General features: G+C 36.9%; 1 protein-coding gene across 3 annotated transcripts in view; it reads right to left on the bottom strand.

The window, feature by feature from the left end:
* Window positions 1-11,960, bottom strand: part of LOC131042497 (poly(A)-specific ribonuclease PARN-like) — a 43,983-nt gene extending 32,023 nt beyond the window's left edge. Inside the window, exons 1-2 of one of the 3 annotated variants that reach the window (XM_057975811.2) lie at window positions 11,867-11,959; window positions 11,515-11,776 (exon numbers count right to left, since the gene is read on the bottom strand). In XM_057975811.2, the coding sequence (XP_057831794.2) occupies window positions 11,515-11,534 (20 nt within the window). In that variant the 5' untranslated portion in view covers window positions 11,535-11,776; window positions 11,867-11,959. Of the gene's footprint in view, window positions 1-11,489 lie in introns of all 3 variants that reach the window. The other 2 variants (XM_057975809.2, XM_057975810.2) reach the window with 2 other exon arrangements.
* Window positions 11,961-23,371: the final 11,411 nt, after the last annotated feature.

The following is a 23,371-nucleotide window of genomic DNA, read 5'->3' as shown; positions in this document are numbered from 1 at the left end:
CATAATTGAAAAATTTGGTCTCTAGGGGTAAAAAGCAAGATGGAGACCCTAATTAGAGTTTTATTCCAAAAGATTAGCCATATGATCAGTACCCATGTCCTCAGATTTGGAAAATTACGTCTTTAAGTTCAAAAAGTAAAGTAAAACCCTAATTAGGGTTTTTGTTCCACACGATCCAAGTATGAACATGGCAGGCTAGAGATGGACATGACAATTTGAATAAAGATGTTTGGATGAAAAAGTGGCATGAAGATGAAAATTCAAGGGAAGACCGAGTTTGACCAGCCAAGCATATGAAAGGATGGCAGACAGAGGACGAATTCGCCCAAGGAAAGGAATGGCTGACAAAGGTTGAAGTCCACCTTTATCTGGAAGAAAGAGAAGATGAATTCCGTCCAAGCATACATGTCCAAGCATCTTCAAAGCCCGCCTCATGCACAAATGAAGTTATCCGACACATGCTAAACTCCTACCTTCAGTCAACTAACTCATGGCAATGGTAAATCAAACTCCTAGTTGAGGTTAAGGCAAAGTTGAAGGGAAGAAATAAATCTAAGGCAAGGATCGAATTAAAAGAGAGCAAAATTCAACCTTGGCAAGACTCCTTCCAAGTCCGCCCTACCAAGTGTGTGGCACAAGCAATATGAAGTCCGCCTAGATGGATGTCCAAACATTATTCTAAGACTGCCAAGGGGAAAAGATGTCTAAGGCAATGCAAAGTCCGCCCTTGGAAAAGCATGATCAAAGTCTGCCACAAGGAGAGGAATAAAGCACAAGACAAAGCTTGTCCAAAGAAATTCCAAGTCTGCCTTCTAGAAAAGCAAACAAAGTTGGCAAGACAAGCTAAAGTCCGCCCTGTCCAAGAGACTTTCAAGTCCGCCTTGTCTTAGACATGACAAAGTCCGCCTAGGCACATAAGAAGATGGGCAAACAAGGTCTAAACTCTGCCCATGAGATGAAAAGCAAATATTGAAACAAGGATGGCACGATAACTTCAAAGTCCGCCCATGTCTAAAGGCTCTCCAAATCCGCCTAGGAAGGGAAGAAGATGGCAAAGGATTGTCTAAGTCCACCTTGGCAACTAAAGCACAAAGTCCGCTAAGATAAAGCATGGCAAACATTATTCCAAGTCCGCCATAAGGGACTTTGTCCAAGAGAATTAAAGCAAAATTTGCCCAAGGTTGGCAAGGGCTAAAATTCAATGTACAAGGCATTGTCCAAGCACGCTTCGAGATCCATTCAAAGGAAAATTAAAATTTTCCAAAGAAAATTGTCCAAACATCTTGGAAATTTGATCGAGTACAAGAAAAATAAAATCACACAGGCATTCCAAATTCAAACCTAGGCATAAATGGAATATGTGAAGATGCCTGAGCCAGATGAAAATTCGCCCTTGACCTGTGTGTAAAACATGAAGACAATCAACTTGCCATGATGAAAGACAAAATTGGCTAAAGGAAAAATAATTTTGACAAAAATTACACATGAAATCAAGGGTCCATCAACAAATGGGTTGGAAAATGATTTTGACACATGAATATTTTTAATTATTTTCCAACAATTAGAATTATTTTCAAAAGGAAAATAATTTCAACACTTCAAAATATTTTCAAAAATTCAAGAAGATTCAATTTGAAAGAAAGTTCTAGAAGATTCTTGGCTAAGGATGGAAATTTGAGAGAGAAATAAAACTTTCTATTTTGGAAAGATTTAAAACATTAAAACAAAAAAAAAAAAAAAAAAAAAATTTAAAATTTAGAAAAAAAAACAAAAAAGAAGCTTCTAAATCTAAAAACCTTAACCAATCACTTTCAAATTCATTATTCAGGTTGAGAATTTGGAGAGCAATTGAGAAGAAGTTTTCTCTCAAATTTTGTGGAAATTGATTTCTTGAAAAGAAATTTTGAAGTAAAAATAATAAAATTCTTCCAAGTGTTGGAAGTCAAGAAATTAAGTGCTTTTTTTCTGATTTTAAGACAGATTTTCAGAATTGAAGGTGAATTTCAGTCACAAAGATCAATTTCTAAGACACAATCTGAAATTGACTAAATTTTTATAATATGTTGTCTTATTTCTCTCAAATTTTATCAATTCTTGACTAAATTCTTCATTTTCAGTCTGCTTTTTTGCAGAAATTTAACCTTTTAACAGGCTGAAAGTGAAAATTACAAGGAAAAAAGATCAAAAATCAGAATTGAAACCTTAGAATATTGAATTTTCATGTGTTTTGCAGGTTGATGACCACCAAAGAAACACCTTCCAGAAAAATACCAATGAAGTTCGCCAGTAAGGGAGTACAGCAAAAATCCAAGGTCAAGTCTAAATGGAAGAACATCACAGACACTGACCTTGGACGTGTAGATATGGAAGAATTCATAAAGAGAATGTACGGGCATGATTGACACCTCCCGATGCCCATTGCTTGCCGGATGATGAGAAATGGCATCGTCCAAGCAGTTGGGTTTCCTCTAGCTAAAGAATGTGCTGAGTTGATAGTCGAGTGTGCTATTAATTACAATGCACAATCAAGGGAGATCATTGCGCTTGATGGAAGGGTTTTAGCTAATCTTTCAAAGTTAGCCATTCAAGAGACGTTTGGAATTCCAAACTACAATAAAACCTCCTACAAGACCAAAGAAGATACCCAAAGGATCTATGATAGCCAGTTTGAACTCTATGCGACAAATATTAACAAGTCATGATTGGAAAATAAACGACCCCAGGGAAAAGTGTAAAAGTATCTGTTGCATCCATACTTCAAAGAAGAATATGGTGATATCATCCTATTGCTGAATAGGGTAATGAGCAGCCCTCAGGGTGCACCATTCGAGACATGGATGTGCTACTTCATAGATGAAATTACCTCGAGAGTCAAAATGTTCAATTGGTCCCGCATAATCAACAACAATCTTCATGAACAGCTGATAAATTTGGAGAAGACAAAGTCATTCTACATGAGCTCCTACATTATCTACTCATTGGCTAGAAATTTTAGATATTCCAGACTGATCTATAGAGGCATAGTTGGCAATGGCGAAAATGAATTCAAGTCTTATGATTGTTATCCTCAGCTACAACTTAAGGAGAAAACCCACTTCAAGCGAGTGAATGATGCCTTCCTAATGTACATCACAAGGACATTACAAGGAGGAACTCCTGAAGCCAAAAGTTTAATCAACAAGTATGGATCCTAGTTTATCCAGTTTTTGAAATTTACATACATAAGAGTTCAAGGTTTTGACAGCCGTCCTTACCGACTTCCAATCTATCCAACCAACAGGATGGTCCTACTTGAAGTTCTCAGGCAACTTGAAACATATCAAAGCTTCAAAAGAAAAAGGCAAAAGGCAGCAATTACCTTTCCATTCTTTATTGGAAATATGGAGGAGTCTTGTCTGACAGCACAAGCAGCTGAAACTACCAGACTAGAGATGCAATGGTATCCCTTTACATTCTACCGGTCTAGAGTTAACCATGATCCTCACAACAATATTGGATCAATGAATGGAGAAAGATTCAAACATAGAGTGGACATAGAAGATTATTGGGCAAATGTTGTAGATGAATTTGACATCAGGAAAAGACTAGTTCTAGACTCCCAGTAAGCTTGATCAGAACAACTAAACCATTCCTTGTACCCAATCAGCTAGAAGATAATGTAGAATATATTCAGCCTAGCTTTGATGAGCATGCACCTCTTTCTCCTATCAAATAGTCAGAACCAGAGCATGCAGATTTGACCACCTTGATGCGGTCACTTATGAAATATTCCAGGTGGTATATTGATCAGCAGTGTCATAGATTAAGACGGAGAAATATTGTAAGAACCCCTGTTGTTATATAACTGAAATATAGGGAATATTGTCAAACAATTGACTGACAATCTGCTGTTCTAGTTTTCAGACTGAGAATTCTGCGTGTTATCGATTTTGAGACAGCTGTTATGCTGTTGCATGTTATTGACACTGGCTGTCTTTTCTGATATTTAACTTCAGACTTATATTATGAATGTAACTCCCAAAGAAGATTGATGCAGGGCACTCCAAACAACTAAGTAACCTTTTAGTGATGTTTAAGCAATAGTTTTTGGATTTTCAGATGCAATTTCATGAATTAGCTGCAAGAAAAAGAGCATCTACAGCAGACTGGAATTTAAACAAACAATTGGCATGCATACACAAGACATCATGTAAGATAGCATGCAACCTTGTCTCTCCTGATTATTGAAGCAATAACCGATTACAACATGACTTCCAATGGTCAAGGCTTTTCTTTTCCAATGACTAGTTTCAGAATTTTCTGAGTACAAAGACAGCCATGACTTCATACATAAACAACATTAAATCTCATTGAAATAAGGGCCAAAAGGAACCTGATTGAAGCGCCTAGCTCATAAGAAGAAGAAGTAAGCTATAACCCCAAATCTGAAACGAAATACTGTAGCCGCGTTACTGTTCACGACTACTGTAGCAGTGACACTGTAGACGCGGGTACTGTAGCAGCTCACAAAATAAATAATAACAATGCATTAGCAATGTTTCCTCCAATCTGGTCTTTCAACTTCCAGATGAAATTCATTAATCAGCTCAACATTCCATGGATTCTTCTTCAATTTGTGCATAAATAGTGACCCTGAATGAAGTCACTCCCAATGGCAAATATCAGTGATTATTTCAGCACCTCAGATGCCCTAACTTCGAAGAATTTACGCTCTCCAAAGTGCAAAGGTTGAAACCATGGTTTCTTCCTCTCTCAAACTTCTCCCATTTCAAAAAGTACAATCATCAATAATCAGCTCTTCCTTCAATTAAACCTTTTATATCCTCTCATAGAGCTCGATTTCTCTCTTATTAGGCATTTATGATTAATGTCACTTTGATATAAGAGCCTAATAAAATAATATAAATGACCCCCTCATTAATGAAGTCATGACCCATAATAATAAAGTCACTTATAACTTTATTATTAACTTTTAATTATTGTATTATAACATAAAGTCATTTAATCATTAATAACTTCATTAATATTTAATACCTCACCAAGCCGTCAGAAAATGGAGGTCACCATTGCAATTCACCAAATGACTAACTACCTGGCTATAAATAGCAAGAGGGTACACCCCGCAGATATCTGACTTACTAAAAATAGTAAGTGTAGCAAAAGGAGTCCAAATGAAGTCGAACGAAAGCCAAACCTACAAAACTCTGACCACTGGAGAAGTTGCATCCCTCAAAGGACCCTCTATTCAATCTTATTAACCTAGGAGGGTCAGTAATAGGCTAATCCCATTGAATATCTGATGTCAACAAAAAAGGGACATCACAAATATAATCTTGACTTATGACTTGATGGGTGAAGGAGAAGGATATTCTTCAAATGAGGAAGCAACTCAAAGTGCCCGAGCAATCGAAAGTGCTAAAAAGAAAGGGAACGCAGTTGTGAATGAAGGACCTACTCAAAAGAAACAAAGGCTAGAACCATCTCGTTCTGCCGCATCAGCATACATAACTGATATATTGGCCATTGATAAGTCATTGGCAGAGATGGAAATTCCTTCCCCAATTCACGAAGAAAATGTAGAGTCACTCCATCAAGAAGATGAACAGCCTCTGTCTCCTACTGGCACAAAAGTGTTGGAATCAGACAATGAAATGGATGTTGAGAAAGGTGAATTTCAAGAAGGCATGATTTCCGCCCTTCGGGATATCATGTGCGAAAAAGGCAATCAGGAAATGGAAGGCATTGAGCAGCCCACTATTCCTGATTGGTTGAAGGAAATATTGAAAATAAAGACACAAGAAATAGAAGTTCAAGAAGAGGATGATATGGCAGATTTCTTGGCCAGACTAGAACAAGATGCCACAAAGAAGCCAGCCAGAAGGTTTTCCACCATCCAAAGAGATGAAGCCGATTGCAGGACAATGCAAATTGTTGTGCCAAAAGTGGACAAGACGAAGGGAGATATCGGTCACCATGAATATGAAGTCATTGCAATCAATTTAGGACCAACTACCAAGAAGCAGGAAGCTGAAGACTTGGATAATTCAGTTGCTTCCATGAAGGCAAGAGTGGACAAGGAAGTAGAAAACAAGAAGGAATATAAGAAAGAAGTTGAAGGCCTGAGGGAATACATTCAAAACTTGACTAAGCCACTTAACCAGGCCAATCCAAAAGCTCCTCCACTCTTGAATCCACAAGAAACAGTCAAGAATTCTGAGGAAGAAGCAGTAACAGCCAGAGAGACCAAGGCATGGATGGAAAGCACAAGTAAAGAGGCAGCCACATTTGTGGAAAGGTTAGCATTAACATATGGACAAACCTTCTCTTTACTCTCCAGGATTGCAAATATGGCAGAAGCATGGGCCGACCTTCAGGATATCCAAAAAAGAATTATTCCATGCCTTAGAGAATTGAAGGGAGTTTCAAAACAAGAACTAATTGATGAAAATGTAATAGAAGCAGGAGCTGCATATGACTTCAACAATTGGCACTGGACATTGGTTGCACATAGTGAAGTCTTGGAGAAAGTGAAGGCAGATGCTGACAGAGCTGAGGAGCAGATAAAAGAAATTCAAGACAAGGTTTACCTTGTGTTGTCATAAAAATTAGTGTTTGTTTAGGGGTCAACAGTTGGTTGACAGTTGCTGACAGTTGGCACCGGCAACCGGTCGACACCCCGTGTATATATATCCGTGTACCCCAATCTCGGGATATGATTATGCTGTGTTATGTTATACTGATGTTATTCTAAAGATACATTGTAATGTTAGCATTAATGAATATACAATTCCGACTTCTCTACATTTCGTGCATATGTGTGTTATTCTGTTTTGCTCACATTTTGTGATGTTTTGAAACATACCCTACGAGACAAAACATTTGGCATTGTTACCGGTTTCAAATGTCGGAGATCAAGATGGCAGCAGGCGGTAGGCACTAATGGGTCGACCATTCGACCAGCAGTTGATCGTTACAAACAGCGATACACACGAAGAGGTAACCCAGGCAGAAGCACAAGAGAACCAATTGACGAAGGACTTGGTAGACTCGTGGGAGGTCTCGGTCACACAGTACGTGCAAAGGGAGGCTCGGGAGAGATTCGTTCCTAAAGGCACCGTACATAGTGAACTCATGGTCAACACACCTGTATTTGATCTTCTGGGGAGCCTCTGAGGTTGTTGGCAAGAAATTTAATTGAACTTCAAGATCAAAGGGATGAGCACAACAATGAACACCGTCGACAACAAATTCTACAACGATTCCAGGAAAGGACCCGACGGAAAGAGGAGGAAAGTGACAAAAACCGTCGACGACAAAGGATCTTCAACCCGTACGGAGAAAATAATTGATGCCAGTAACGTTGAACAAGGATAGGAATCGTGTGTCGAAGGGGCAAGAGGACGAGCACAAGGTTGTCCAGAGAGGATTGAGGTTGGAAACGAAGAAGGCACTTACGGAGAATTGTCGAAGAAGCAACCGAAGGAGACCGTGATGGCGGTGAGAGATTGGTCGGAGATGGCCAAGTATCCGAATTGATTGAGAACACCCGACGTCGTTTGGGGGACCTGAACCTCACGTTGGAAGAGATTGGCAACGATAGTGGAGTGGAACAGTACACACCGTTTCAAAGGGATTCAAGCAGATCCGAGGCCGGAAGGACACGGAGTGAGGAGCACACCGAAGACAGAGGCGTCGGGGATACGAGAGCGACTGAGAGTGTCAGGAGTACACTAGAGCACCATAACCAGAATGTTTTGTTCAGCTTTAGTGCACCGAACTAGGGAGCAACTCCAACCGAACCTAGCGGACAAAGTGGGTCTCAGATTCCAACCAGACCAAACACTCAAAGCGTGCCACCACAAGGAGTCAAGACAATGTCGAAGCAACAGAAATTGCCGAAGTTTACAAGGGATGGAACAGAGGACCCTGTACGGCATTGTAGAACGTGCGAAACAATTTGGTTTGCCAATGGGCAGACAAACCAAGATGAGTGGGTCATACAGTTTCCTGCAACGCTACAGGGAGTAGCAATAGATTAGTTATTTGAAGTTGACAGAACCAAGGTCGGTACATGGGCCGACCTCGAGAAAGTGTTTCAGACAGAATTCAAACTGCTTCGTGACGATAATGACATCGTAGCAGAAATCTATAGTACGACGCAAAGCAAGCATGAAAGCATGCAACCAGCCGATGGACTAAAGAAACGCTAGTTTGTGGAGGGCTTGAAATCCTCCTTGAGAAGAAAAATGAAGGTTGTTCCCCCTACGTCGTATGAAGATGCCTATAATAGAGCAATTGACATAGAGAGTGAAGACAAAACGTCCCCAAAAAAGAAGAGTAAATCGGATGATGACTTGCCCGAGGGGAGAAGCAATGACAAGGAATCAAGCAAAAAGGTACAAGCCCTATAGAAAGATATGCATAGAATGATGAAGGAATTTAAAGCCATGAAGGGGAATAGTAGTAAAAATGAAGGAGAATCATGGTGTGCAGATTGCAAAGAAGAAGGTCACATAAAGAGCACGTGCCCTAAGAAGGCCTTCTGCGACATTTGTCAGGTGTTGGGCACTCCACCAAGGAGTTCCCATACAACATGAAGACCAGAGGTGCACAAGTACTCCTTACCCAGGAGCGGCCATCAACGATCGTGGCAGCAACCACCCCACAGCAGTCGACCAATACAACTGCATCATCTGGTGGCTACAAAAATAACCGGAAGGGACGGAAAAACAACAACAACAATAATAATCGTCGGATACAATATGATACCAAAGGCTGACCAATGATTCAATGTCACGCCTGTAGCAAATGGGGACATTTTGCTAGGGATTGCCCGAAGGGAGAAAGTTTGCAACACCTGTGCAAATGGTGCGGTCCAGGTGACCAGGATGATGGGAACTACCCCAAGTCTGGAGTGAACCTGTTGACCATCGACAAGACGAAGGAAGAGGAGATGCTGGCAATCACAAGGGCACAAGCAAAAAAGGCTATGTACCCAGACTCCCATACGGAAAAGGAGAGGGTACGGGCAGCTAAGGTCGACGTTGAAAGGGAGATGAAGAAGGAGCAAAGGGAAACAACAAATGAGGCCACCTGCACTTCTGCCGAATTCGAACAAAATATCCTTAGACAAGTGTTGTAGACAGAAATGTCCATAAAAATCAAGGACCTTCTCAACACTATGCCACGATTGAAGGAGGCCATTACCAACGCCATAGATGTGCCTATTTGTATGGTGGCACTCCACATAGAGATTCCAGTCAGCCCTTCGACGAACCCAATGCTGTTGGTTGTGAATTGCGGAAGACACCCCGCCGTAGTAGAAATGGGAATACTCAGTACGATCCTCACTAACACCATTGTCGATGGAGGATCCGGGGTGAACGTGCTCCTTGAGGAGACATGGAGGAAATTGGGGAAGCCGACATTGTGGCCGTCAACATTCAACCTGGTAGGGGCCGATTAGCACGACATTAAACCAATCGAGACTCTCATGGCACAACTAAAAACCATTGGAACTTAGATCTTCATTCTGGATTTTGTAGTTATCCCTCTTAAAAAGAGAGGTTATGATGCAATCCTTGGGAGAGGATGGCTCATCGCTGCTAGGGTAAACCACAACTAGAAGCGTAATACGCTATCCATGGAAAGTGGGGGTCGGAAATTTGTGATCGACCTGAGGAAGCAGGCGGTGAGTGAGGAGTTGGCATCCTCCTCGAGATCCGAATCGAACAGAGAACCTTCTGGAATCGATGAGGGCAAACAGAAGATGGAGCCCAATGATGAAGGTGTTTTAGAGCTGGAGGGTTGTTCTGAAGATGAGGTGGGCTCACTGAATGGACTTTTCCACTAGCAGATGGAGGATTATGAAGTCTTCCATCCTGCATGTCACATGTTCATAGTTTTTTTAGTCTTATGTTATTAGGCAAACTAGCTATCTGTGCTATTTGAATGCCATTGTTCTCTGTTGCTTATTTTTGCTGCCCATGGACAGGAATGGGTTCGCATGGATCTGTAAAGGCCTGTTTTTGATAACATATTAAAGCTGCTATTTTCATAAAGTGTGCCTCTTGTGATTCTATTTGTGCTAAACCCAGTTTTAAACCTCATTTGATTAGAAAATAAGAAATATTGTTCGGTACCTAGAAATAAGAGATTTACTAGCATGCATCTTGTGTTTTTATTTCTGCTAAACCCAATTTTAAACCCCGCTTGATTAGAAAATAAAAAATGTTGTTAAATACCTAGAAATAAGAGATTACTAATGGTAATTTCCATGCCTATTTGTTGCTGAAGATTCTGTTGAAGTATTCTATGTCTTATGTGATTTTATGAGTCAAACATCACTTAACAATTATTGAGGATTTGTATCACACTAGTGATTAAGTAGGGTCTTGAGATTTTGTATACAAAGACCATGTTTAATCATATTATCTTGTTTGTTTGTACAGATGAGGTAAATTGAATTGTTTTTCGAACATTATCGACTCTGCATTACAATGCTTAGAGAAGTGTAATCATCATAGCTTTGTGTGCATTACAAGGAGCATGAAATTCAATTTCTAATCCATACAAAATGCCTTGCGATTCAAGCTTACAAATGTTAAGGTTGTAGGTCGTGCTTGCTTACTCTGCTGCCCATTTAAGGCAGCTCATGACCTCACCCAAGCTTTACGAAGAATATAAGACTATAACAAAATGAGAACTTGTCAAAATACACTAATTTTGGTACTGAGCGTACACTATCCCGCATGAATATGTAATACATTTCTTTAATATGGGGATAATCCTAATCTGGAATAAAAATCATTAAAAATATTCAACCGACCAAAAGAATACCAGTTAAATACCTATCAATCAAAGGGGGGTCCTTACAATAGCATCAGCTGTTTCTCTGCGTCCCTTTCACTTGTTACTAAATAATGATATTCAAGACTAACGAGTATATAGGTGTGCGTATAGCTCTCTTTGAAGTGGGTGAGAAAAAAGAGGGCAAAGTGCTGAAATCCGGTAATATACCTCATCCTACAGAAAGTGGCATATAAAGACCAAGGAAATTCAACTGAAAGTTACCTCTCAGCCATGGCAACTACACCAAAAGTCACTCAAAACTACGACATCCCATTAGGCATGCTGGGATTCTCTACCAGTGAGCAACCAGTACTCTCCCTCGTGGCAACCATGCCAAATGTGCTACCATTGTTCTCTAACTCGTGGCAACTATTTAAAAGGTCACTCAAACCGAGGATTCTCTACCAGTGAGCTATCAGTGTTCTCTACCTCGTGGCAGTTGTGCCAAAGGTGCTACCATTTCTCCTATATCGTGGCAACTATGCCAAAGGTCACTCAAATCTAAGTTTCCTAGGGTAGGTTAGCGATCCCTATCATTGATTTACAGACCCTTTCCTGTCCAGAGAATGGAGGTTGATCTTCCAACTAATTTACCACGTAAAACAAGAAATGGAGAGAATGAAAACAACAAAACTTACGGAAATGCGATAACCTTGGAATCACCTGACCACTTGAACGGGCATACAGTAAAATGCAGCAGCTGAAACCTCTCAGCACTGTCTTTTGCCTTATGATAAGAGCTCTCACAGTTGTCGAACTCTAATATCCTGCGCCAAGGGGTGGCATGAGAGCCCGTGCATTGCACAGAAACGGCAATAAAATCTGCATTTTGAACTTGGTCTTTCAGCTGTTCAACGGCAGGCCCTAGATTAGATCTCGTGACCTGCTTCACTCCCCATCTTTTGGTTGTGCACAAACCTCTTTCCTGCAGAAAACCAGAGCAAAAAAATCGCCTAGACAGCATTGAAAATATCATGGAATTTTTAGAGTTAAGATTGGGAGTTTTGTGAAGTACGTGTTAAATGCGATCAAGCTCTGGGAACCTTTCATAAATCTGTGAAGAGGCACCCAACGGATAAATTTGTTTTAATTCTAGAAATGAAATGATTTTAGATCAACACTTCTAAACTATCTTCATGTGCTTGATTAGAAAACTAGTGGTCTAGTTGATCTTATCTTTCTCAAATAAACGGTCAAATAAATGATGCATGTTGTCAACTTTTCATCTTGTACTCAGCACGGATATCATCATACGTTGTGCACTTAATCAGAAAGTGTCATTAGGTCTCAATTGCACCCGTCCTGCAGAACAAGCAAGTTCTCTCTTCTCATACCTCTTTGGGCCTTTTCCACCTACCTATTTTGCATTTGAGATGATGAATGAATGAATGATTTTACTGACGTCCACAAGACTGATCAATCTATGGGACCAAGAAAATCATAGCACTAGACCCTTTGAATTCCTTTCCATGTCTGATCTCCTGCTATGAATCTTGACCAGATAGCTAGCAGTTTGGTTGATCTTGTCCTCATCAAATAAATGATACATGTTGTCGGCTTTCAAGATAAACTCATATCGAGCACGAATATTATCGTAAGCAGTGCACTCAATGAGAAAGTGTCGTTCGGTCATCATACGTTGTGCACTTAATCAGAAAGTGGCATTTGGTCTCAATTGCACCCGTCCTACAGAACAAGCAAGTTCTCTCTTCTCATACCTCTTTGGGCCTTTTCCACCTACCTATTTTGCATTTGAGATGATGAATGAATGAATGATTTTTCTGACGTCCACGAGACTGATCAATCTATGGGACCAAGAAAATCATAGCACTAGACCCTTTGAATTCCTTTCCATTTATGATCTCCTGCTATGAATCTTGACCAGATAGCTAGCAGTTTGGTTGATCTTGTCCTCATCAAATAAATGATACATGTTGTCGGCTTTCAAGATAAACTCATATTGAGCACGAATATCATTGTAAGCAGTGCACTCAATGAGAAAGTGTCGTTCAATCTCTATAGCATCCGCCTTGCAGAACAAGCAAGTTCTCTCCTCCCAAACCTCTTTGGGTCTTTGCCACCTACCTGTTTCACATCTGAGATGATGTGAACCAGTCCTTAATTGAGCAAGTAATAACTTTGCCTTCCCTTTAATAATTGTCCCTAAATATGCTTTCTCACCATGTTCTCCAATTAGGTTAAACTCTTTGATGTAATACGCCTTTTTACGACCAATGTGATTAGTCCACATGACAGTTTGAAACTTTTAAATGATGAACTTCTTTATTTCCCCGTTAGTATTAGGACACTCGTGCAGCTTGATGTTCCATTTGTTCAACCACTTTTTATTTCATTTCATCCAAGTTTTATTCCTACGGTTAAGACCCTCTTCCATCACAATTGTGAACGAGTCCTCAATTGTGTTCTCTCTTCTCATATCTCTTTGGGCCTTTTCCACCTACTTGTTTCTCATTTGAGATGATGCGAACGAGTCCCCAATTGTGTCACTAACAGCCTTGCTTTTCTTTTAATAACTACCCCTAAATATACTTTCTCTCCATGTTCCCAAGTTAGATTAAACTCTTTGATATAATATGCCTTTTTACTTCAATGCGGTTAGTTCACATAACAGTTTGAAATTTTTCCATGACAAACTTTTCTAGAACAATCGTGTAGCTTGATGTTCCACTTGTTCGACCACTTTTTGTTTTGTTTCATCCAAGTTTTCTTCCTACGGTTAAGACCCTCTTCCATCGCAATTTGGGGCCATTGTTGCCTTCTTTAGATAGCTTATTAATCGAGTTATTGTTGATGCCTCCAACGGAAAAGTACTTGCTTCCACTAAAAGGATTTCATATGGTACTCATACCATTTTTTAAGAAAAAATAAAAAAATAAAATTGCTACCTCAGTGTATAGCAATTTATTTTATTCTTTGAGAATTAAAAACTTAGTAACAATGTTATTAATTTTTGTATTTAAGAATTTGAAATTTCTTATTTTTTATAATTGTCATTTGCTTAAATTAAATATAATATTTTATTGTAAAACTCAATATTAAAATAACATTTAATTAGTATTACATAAATTAAAATTAAAATAAAATGGAAAAAATATTAGTCAAATAGATATTTATCAAAGTTATGACAAATTTAACATTGTATCATGGAAAAGATAAATTTAAAATAAAATTTTATTGATAACATAAAGAACTAAATGTAAAAAATATATTGATTATCGTTTTCTTTTGTATTCCTATACAATGATCATTCATGCGTATAGTGTGTGAAAGGAAATTTGCAATAATAATATGACATTTTTATAAAACTCGTATGAGAGATTTATAGATGTAAAACAAGTATTGATAATCCACAATGCAAAAGAATACAAAATAGTACAAGATAACACTAGATGTACCCTTAAAAAATCTCAAAAAAACAATTAGTCTCCAAAATCACCCGTGTAACTCGGTGTATTAGTCAATAAGCAAGATTATAATACACTTACAAAGTCTCCATATAATATTTTGAAGCGTCAAGCACCCTAGTTTTATTCTTCCATGTGAACAAGCAAATAAGAATCATGTTGCCACACATTTCAATTCATATTTCCTCTACTCATATATGTAACCCACAAGAGATGTTCAATCCAACCCTAGCCAACAAATCAAAGATTATACGAGCCAACCTCAACAACTACTCATGTGCTTGCTTTTATAGAAACAAGATTGCACAAAACTACTAAGTTGTATTATGTAAACCATGAGTTCACTAAACTGTGATCTTGAATTAAATATTCGGTACTAAGTTTTCATAATGTCCCTAACAAGTATATTTTTAAAATCCCTTTGTAGATATTAATTTAAATCAAATACTCCAATACCAATATGTATCCTAGCTAAAATTTTAAAGCAAAAATTCAATAGTTCTAATATTCTAATCCAAAACTTACAAACCCTGAGTTTCTTGTCACTTTTCTCATTTAGGACTGATAAAAAATTTATTGAACTTATTTACCCGAGTTTAGTTCAAACCTAGAAATTTATCTCCACATTTGCATAATAAATTTGTGTTAGAAATCTAAGAGAGATGAAAAATGAAGATCTTTCTAAGAGAGAATAAGCTATAAGATTGTAAATGAAATATCATAAAATTACATGCTTGTAATTCCAAGAGATGTGCAAATATCAAGTTGACAAGATTGCATTAAGAGTTCAAGGAGAAACTACAAGATAATGATTGCATGCATCAACATGAATGAATGAAAACACAAGCTAGGTAATGAGTTTATATTGACTAGGGAGGTGATGGAGATGACAAAGCCAACCAATAAGGGACTGAACACCAAGTGATTTAAAAATAGTAAATGCTCTCTCTTTAGGATGGTGACACCTCAACACCTTATCTCCTAGTTATTGATTAATTAAACATTTTTAAATCTAAGAAATCTTAATAAAGGTGTAGGAAAAACCTATGACTAAGAAAAATAAATATCTCACTAAGAAAATAAAAAACCTACACCAACACCACTCTTAAGCATAGCTTATGGGGGAAAAATGATTATGGATCTTGGTAAATAAGTCCTAATGAGGTATTCATGTGCATAGAAAATTCTTCCTAAAGAAGAAGCCCCCTCCCACAAAGAGAAAGTATGCCCCCAAAAATAGAGAGAGGAGAAGTGGAAGGACTAAGTAACCCCCCTCCCCCAAAGAGGACATCAATTGTACCCCAAGAAAATCTCAAAAGTGAAGGAACTTTCTCTTAGTGAAGGGGTTGGTAAAGATGTGTATGATTTACTATTATGTCTAATAGTACCAAATATCAATGATGTGATCATGAATCAACTCCCTGATATAGTGGATATGGATCTCAATGTGCTTGGTCTTTTTTTGGTGGACTGGATTATGTGAGATTCGTGCATTCTAATTATCAAATAGATGATTGTAGGCTTACAAAATGGAATGTGAAATCAAGAGAATATTTCAACGTCAAATAACCTTAGTAACAACATCAATTGCCCCTCAATACTTAGTCTCTCTAGATGAAAGAGAAATAGCAAACTACTTCTTGATCTACTAATAAACTGGATTGAAACCAAGTGAGAAGCAAAACCCAAAAGTAGACTTGTGACCCTAAGAATCGTCCATCCAACATGAATCTGTATATATTGTTGAAACAACATTCACGCTCATTGCATAGTGAATCCCATGATAAAGTACCCTAAATGTAGTGAAGAATGTATTTGGTTACTTTCCAGTGAAGCTCATGTGGATCCTACATGAATTGAGATACGATGACTAAAACATATAAAATGTTGGATCTCATTTGATTCAAGTAGATAAGACTACCACAATATATCAATACAAAGTGTCATCCACCAAAGGTGAAGAACACTTAGCCTTAACTTCGATCCCAGATAGGAATGGAGATAGTGCAAACTTATAATTTATAATATCCCAAATTAATTGAAAATCTAGATAATTGGATTTTAGCTCAATTAGCTAAGGTGAAATAGTAGGAATTATTTTATTTAATGTTTATTTGGTCCTATTTTAGTTTATATTTTACGAGAAATTGGGTTATTAAATATTAAATCATATTTCAAATTATGCAAATTGAGCATTGTATTTCACATGGGTATCATCAAAGGTTATTTCTTGACAATTACGTGGAGTTGTTCAAGATTCTAGGTGTCATTTGACAATATGCATGGTGGGAGTTGCATGCAAATTTAAATTTGGTTTTCCCTTCAAATGTGGCATGGGCACTCTTAGGCACCAAAATTGGTGTGCATTTTCTATATATTCTTGCCAATAGATTTCATTTAGATCTTCTGCAAAAAATATGTCTCCTTCTTAGATTGTATGAGCACTTGTGTTTTGAAATATCTTCTTTGAATGAAACCTCATGAGTTGTGAGGTCATGGGATGAAATCTCTATGATTCTTTTGACAATTTCACTTTGAATTTGCATTGAAGCTTATAGAGTTGTAGTCAGTTTAGCTTTGTTGTGTTTTATTTTATTGTTGTTTGTAGGTGACTCGTGGTGCTCAAAGGATTCTTTTGTTTGGTGTGATTGTTTTAGTTTATTGTTAGCTTATTGTTGTACCTTTTTGTTACGTCATATCATCTCCAAGTGCTAGGAGTATTTGGCTTTGACTTAATGGTAGATCTAGACAAATTTGGTGTGTGATTCGCAATGTGTCAAGTGTGTTTATATCAAATTTTTTTCTAAAATTTCTTGAGGGAATTATGGTTTTATTACAATTAATCACAATGCAAAAGTCAAATATATCCCACTGTGTTTCATATGTGTTCATTTTGAGTTAAATTGGTATAATAAAAAATAGTGAAAATTATTGCTTTGTATCCAAATTTTTGTTAATGATTAAATCTAGAAATTTGATGTCATATAAGTGCGAGTCCATACCATTAATGGTTCTTGCTATTATTTTATAGCATTTAAAGTTTAAATAATTTTTTCATTTCCTTTGGTGCAAATTTGTCAATTTTGGAATTAATTAGTGCAGGCCAAATTTGGGTCTTTTGCAAGTTGTTAAAATATTAGATATGCATATTGGTTGCAAGTATTTTTGAAGATTTATTACATAATCATCCATGAAAAATTTGGAGAGAATATTAAGTACATACTTAGATTGTACCAAGATGATACACGAGGAAGATCGAACAATCTCACCCTAAGAAGTAGTGCAATAGGCTTAGGTCTAGCATCAAGAACTAATCATGAAGGGTAGTTTTTACTACTCAAATGGTGGATGATGGACTCCTTGCGATAAAAAAAATCATCAACATAGAGAACCAAGAACGCAAGTATCATCTTGTTATAGAATATAGATATTTGGATCAGAATGGCATCTAGTGAACCCAACCATCAGAAGGACAAAGTTCATCTCAACATACCAAACCTGATAGGCTTGTTTGAGTCTCTAAAAAGACTTTTAAAGATGGAAAAAAGTGAAGGATCCTATACAAACCCTTGAGGTTTCTCCACGTATGTCTCTTGAGATTCACCATGAAGAAAGGCGCTCTTCATAGCTATCTAATGAAATTCCCATTTGCGATCTATAGAAATAATTTAGAAAATTCAAATGGAATTCATTTTGGTGAATAGTACAAAAGTCTCAAAGTATTCAATCTTAACAACCTCAAAGAATCCTATGGCAACCAAGCAAACCTTATGCTTATTATCCAACCCATCTAAAATAAACTTTGTTTGATAGATCCACTTGCATTGAACAAGTTTCCTTCCCTTAGGAAGGGAGACTAAATCCCACATGTGCTTCCTCTCTAAGGAAGTAAACTCCTCCTACATAGTAGCATCTTACTCAAGGATATTTGAAGCTTCCTAACATGACTAAGGATAAAAATTTGTAGCAATAAATATTTATGGAGAATCCTCAAATCGTGATCTTGTTTCTCTAGTTTTTTAAAGGATCTACAACATAATCTCGCGTTTACTATGATTTGTATTGAACCAAAAGAGACTCTCTAGCTAGAGAATTTAGAGAATCTAGAGGATAATTAGAATGATGACTAAGTGAATAATGTTCATCATCATCATCGCTATTTGAAGAATGTTCCTTAATGGAATAATGAGGGTCAAAAACCTATAAAGAACTATCTAATTTTGTAATAACTCAAAGTGACGACTAGTGGAGATGTGATAGGAGAAGATTTGTCAATGCCCACTTAAAAAAATACTCATCTGAATGAATAGGTCATGAGTGGTAGGATGAATAAGCTTGTAGCCCTTGAAAACATCTACATACTCAATAAATATATAAGGTTCTCTCCATGGATCCATAGCCTTTCATTTTTTTGATGGAATGTGGACCCATGTTGGGGAGCCAAACATTTGAAATTGTTTCATTAAGGGTTTTCAGCTAATCCAAGATTGGAAAGGAGTTACTAACATGTCTCTTTTTTCAAAATTAAAAGAAATACTATTTTCTCAAGGAGTCATCAAAGTTCGAGGATGAAAGCTAGTGTCTAATCCATGCCAAGGATCAGTCGAAAGTTGAGGATTGGGTTTGTTTCTTGACACATGCCAAGATCCTCCCAAAGGGTCAGGAATTATGGTTGTGACTCAACACATGCTAAGAACTTGTTAGAGGTCAAGGACCAATATTGTTGGTCAATGCATGTCGAGGACCTATCAGAGGTTTGAGATCAGGGTTGTTGCCTAACTTATGCCAAGGAGCTATCAGAGGTTGGTGATTGAGGTTATAGCCCGATGCATGCCAAGTCAGAAGGAGAAACATTAAAACCTGCGATGAGAAAGTTTGTAAGGCTTGTAAGGCTGACATGCGATGTAATGTGCAAAGGTACACTAAGGCTGATTTGTGATGTAGTATGTGAAATTCAAATCAAGGCCTTGACACCTAGTTGATTCTAGGCTAATTATCTTGATCTTTTGGGTGTGTGGCATATAAAAATAGGAAACCAATTGTAGTCATGTATGGTGTGTTGTTATATCTTTTGGGCACTTTATGTTAAGGTGATCTTCTATGGATAAAAACCTATAAAAGACCATGATCAATGAATGAAAATCCATTTATTATTGGAATAAAAGGACAAACCCCCTTTGATTATCAAGGGAATTATCACTCATGGAATGCATTAGAGCTTTAAGGAGTTGTAGGGAAGTTCAGTTGTTCATTCGAGAATTCTTTGTTTTGGAATTGTATTTGTTGTCATTTTTGTTGCAATGACTATTGTAATAGACCTATTTTCTATAGAAATTGTATCTTATTAAATATGTTGTTGCTAGAATTTTGTTGTACAAGTTTACATGTTGGATAGCTCGGTATTCACACTATCAAGTATAAAACATCACTATAATTTAAATCTACTTGGTGAAGAATGTTGTTTATATTGCAAATCTATTATTTTCATTGAAAAACATGGGAAGGGACATTATAGTGGTATTGTAGCCAAGATCTTTCCATCTCATGAATCAACACAAAAAGATGAAGACATTTGGAGAGACCATGTTAGAATTGTTATAAAAAAATGCTTAGATATGAAAATACTTTGGTTGATATTAAAAGGGAATGCTTGTAAGGAAGGAAGAAAAACCAAATCTAAAGGAGATGGGTAGGGTAGTAACCAAGGAGTTAAAGGAAACGACCTATACACCTACAAAAAGAGGATGAAAGAGCAAGATATCACATTGAACATGTTGTCCTCGATCAAGCAATTTGTTGTGATATGACTTTTGAGGAGTATTATGAAATGAGAATAATAAATGTGTGGAGGAGAAGAAGGTGCAAGGAGAAAGATCCAAAATAATCATTCTTGAAAGAGGGAGGCCCAAGATGGTGAAACCTAAAATAGCAAAGAGTGCACTAGAGACAAAATTTGTGACAATAGAGTGGGAAGAAAAATCAAAGTCACGAGATGTCATAGAGGAAGAACAAGAGGGTACCTTAATAATAGAAGGTAGTGAGGTCCAAGATGAACACAACATCATCCCTAATGAAGATTTGTTATTGTATGTTGAAAATGTGTCAGTAATTATAAATGATGTCCAAGAAACATCTACCATAATTTCAAGTATGGAAGTAATTGCGCTACATAATGATGATTTGCAATATATGAGAATGATTGGAGCATGTGATGAGGATTTCCAAGATATTAGTTTTGCTATTGTGAAGAACTATTTGACCTTAATTAAACCCACGAAGAGGAATTACAAGTTAATCATGAAAACCTTGATGATATTGGAGAGGTGGAAATTATACCCTTTAGCTTGAGGCATGAGATCCCTTTCTTTAGGATCAAATACATTCACATGCAATGGTGTGAGATATAGGAGATTATGTCTTTCACGGAGCTACTCTCATCCTCAATTGCATAGTTTACATCCCTTGCATGCCAACAAAACAATGGTTAGTCTAGATCATAAGCAAGCATGAGGTATGTGGAGACTTATATTAAGAGACTAACACGTTGACAAATCCTCTTGGTGAAATTCCATAGGTAAATTTTATGCTATTTGGAGCTACAAAATGATAGAGAATCTTACAATTTCCAACCCCTTTGCTCTTTTGGTAATTGTTGACACGAGGGAAAGAAACTCCATGATGATAAACATTGTATATGTAAAGGTTGACCAAGAAATGTCTGAACTCCTTTTCTTTAAGATTAATGAGCTTGTTGATGGGTTATTTAGTAGTTATAAAAATTAGACTTTTGGTTTGTAAATGGAATATCCTAGAAAGGCCAATGTGGATATTGAAGGAAAATGGACACATTCATGGAGCTATCACTTCACTACACTTGAAGACCCCCCAACAAGTTGGATTCTAGATAAATGTAAGCAATATGGGTGTCATTTTAATGTTCAATATTTTATGACTAAGGTTGCAATGGTGTTGTGGGTTTCAAGATACAAGCAAATTAGAGAATTGATGAAGAACGAGATACCTCAAATTCTAAACATCGCGAAAGCAAAGAGATTGGTTGATAGTTTGGGTGAATACTTGATATGCAAATACTTTTATGTGGAGTTCCAATTGGTAGAAACCACAACCCTATTCAAAGGTGAGTCATTTATTAGAGGCTACGCTTGGTTTTCCTTTGAGCAGTAGTGCATGAAACTTGCTTTTTCAAGGCTATTATTGAGAAGGGAATATAATCATGAATTAAATAGGCATGATGTACACATTGAAATGTTTCTAGGGAAAAATTTTGTTGCATGATAGGGTAGTACAATATGAGTTTGATGGATGACTTACCTCCAACAAAGCATGTATTGGGTGAGTTATGGTAATCTATGATATCCTTATATCATCGTGAAGACATTCCCAGGTTAACCATGAACCTAGTTTCTAGTCCTAATATTATTGTTATCATTGTTAATAGCCACCATGCTACTTTATTGGTATTCACACAAGTGGTTTTGCAAGGATTCCTATCTATGTGAAGATAAATTTATAATCGGTGGCTTCTAATGGAAATTTCTAAATCTATGTATGATCGTTGACCACTCCTATAGTAATTACATGGATGAATTTTGTATAGACCTTTCATACTTGTAGTTGATACATTATTTTAATAGTGTTGCTTTTGATTTTTAAGCTATAGATAGTATTGGAGTGATACATTTAAAGAGGATTTCCTTCCATGCTAAAGTTAGTGAGAAGGTTATGTTATGGGGGGCAATAATTCCAGTTATCATAACCTTTAATGTGGATCAAGGTGTTTCAAGTGAATTATGATTATTTATTTCCAGTTCAATGATATAGTAATTTAGATAGATGTTTGGGATCCTTCATGATACATAAGAAGAACAAGTGAGCACAAAGCATGCCAATGTATAATAAATGGATACATTGTAGCGTCCCATTTTGGGATTTACCATAATTTAGACCTTGATAGCTTCCTCAAATTTGTATCCTTGAAATATATGCCTCAATATTATAAATTGTTGTTGCTCAATTGAATTTTCAGATTGGAGTTTATAGATTCTTCACAACTTATGCTATTGTATCCCCTTTCAACTTTACCTTCAAATGCTATGGAATGACTATAAGTCTGTCACACTATTCTCTTCAAAATAGAGTTCTTTATATCACCTTTGAAACCTACTATAGACCTGATCGCAAATCCTCTTGGTGTATGTATTCCAACTATCTTCTTCTGATACACATACAATCCACTCTCCTAAATATATTCTTTTATTTCCATACTCCCCACCCTTCATGAAAGGATGCATCTATTCAAAAAGATACAACCATTTGAATGATCATGACTCTAACAAATGAATCTTAATTCCTTACCATCACCATCAAATAATCTTCTTTAAACTTTACTCTTCATAATATATGTGTCTCGCAACCTCTATCCTTTTCATATGATATTATAATTAGAACTTTTTTCACTCACCAATCTTCTCTTTTCAAACCCCCTTCATTGCTTTCAATCTCTCTATATATGTCTTCTCTTTTCAAACCCCCTTCATTGCTTTCAATCTCTCTATATATGTTTATTGAAGAGACATATCCTTTATAAAACATTTCATTAGAAGCAAGACAAATAACACCCCTTGAGAATACTAATTACTTTGTTCATAATCAGATCACGCCCTTTAAAGAATGAAGATTCCTTCTTCAATAAATAGCATCTCTTTCCATAACACATCACATCTCTTCTTCAACTAAGATGCCACTTGTAACTCTTGATAATTGGCCAGCATGTTTAAATCACACCCTTTCTTGGTAAATTGTAATTTGGTAATTACTTTTGTTGTCTAAATAAATCGATTCCTTTCAATCTATGAATCGTTGTCTTTATGAGAGATCACCGTGTTGATAATTGTATCGCCACTATTGTATTGCTCAGAGTATTAGTTTACTTGTGTCTCTTAATGAATCAGTCATTATGACTTCAAACCATTCCTGCCATCATACTAATTTCCTTGTCTATGTTAGCTACTGTCTTTTTTGTTGAACCAATCACCACCTTTAATTGTTTATCACCTCTATAATTAAATAAGTCG

The sequence above is a fragment of the Cryptomeria japonica genome, chromosome 1 (assembly GCF_030272615.1).
Source record: "Cryptomeria japonica chromosome 1, Sugi_1.0, whole genome shotgun sequence".
Classification (NCBI taxonomy): Eukaryota; Viridiplantae; Streptophyta; class Pinopsida; order Cupressales; family Cupressaceae; genus Cryptomeria; species Cryptomeria japonica.
Note: the sequence above shows the minus strand (reverse complement) of the source record. Positions and strands in the feature narration are given on the sequence as shown.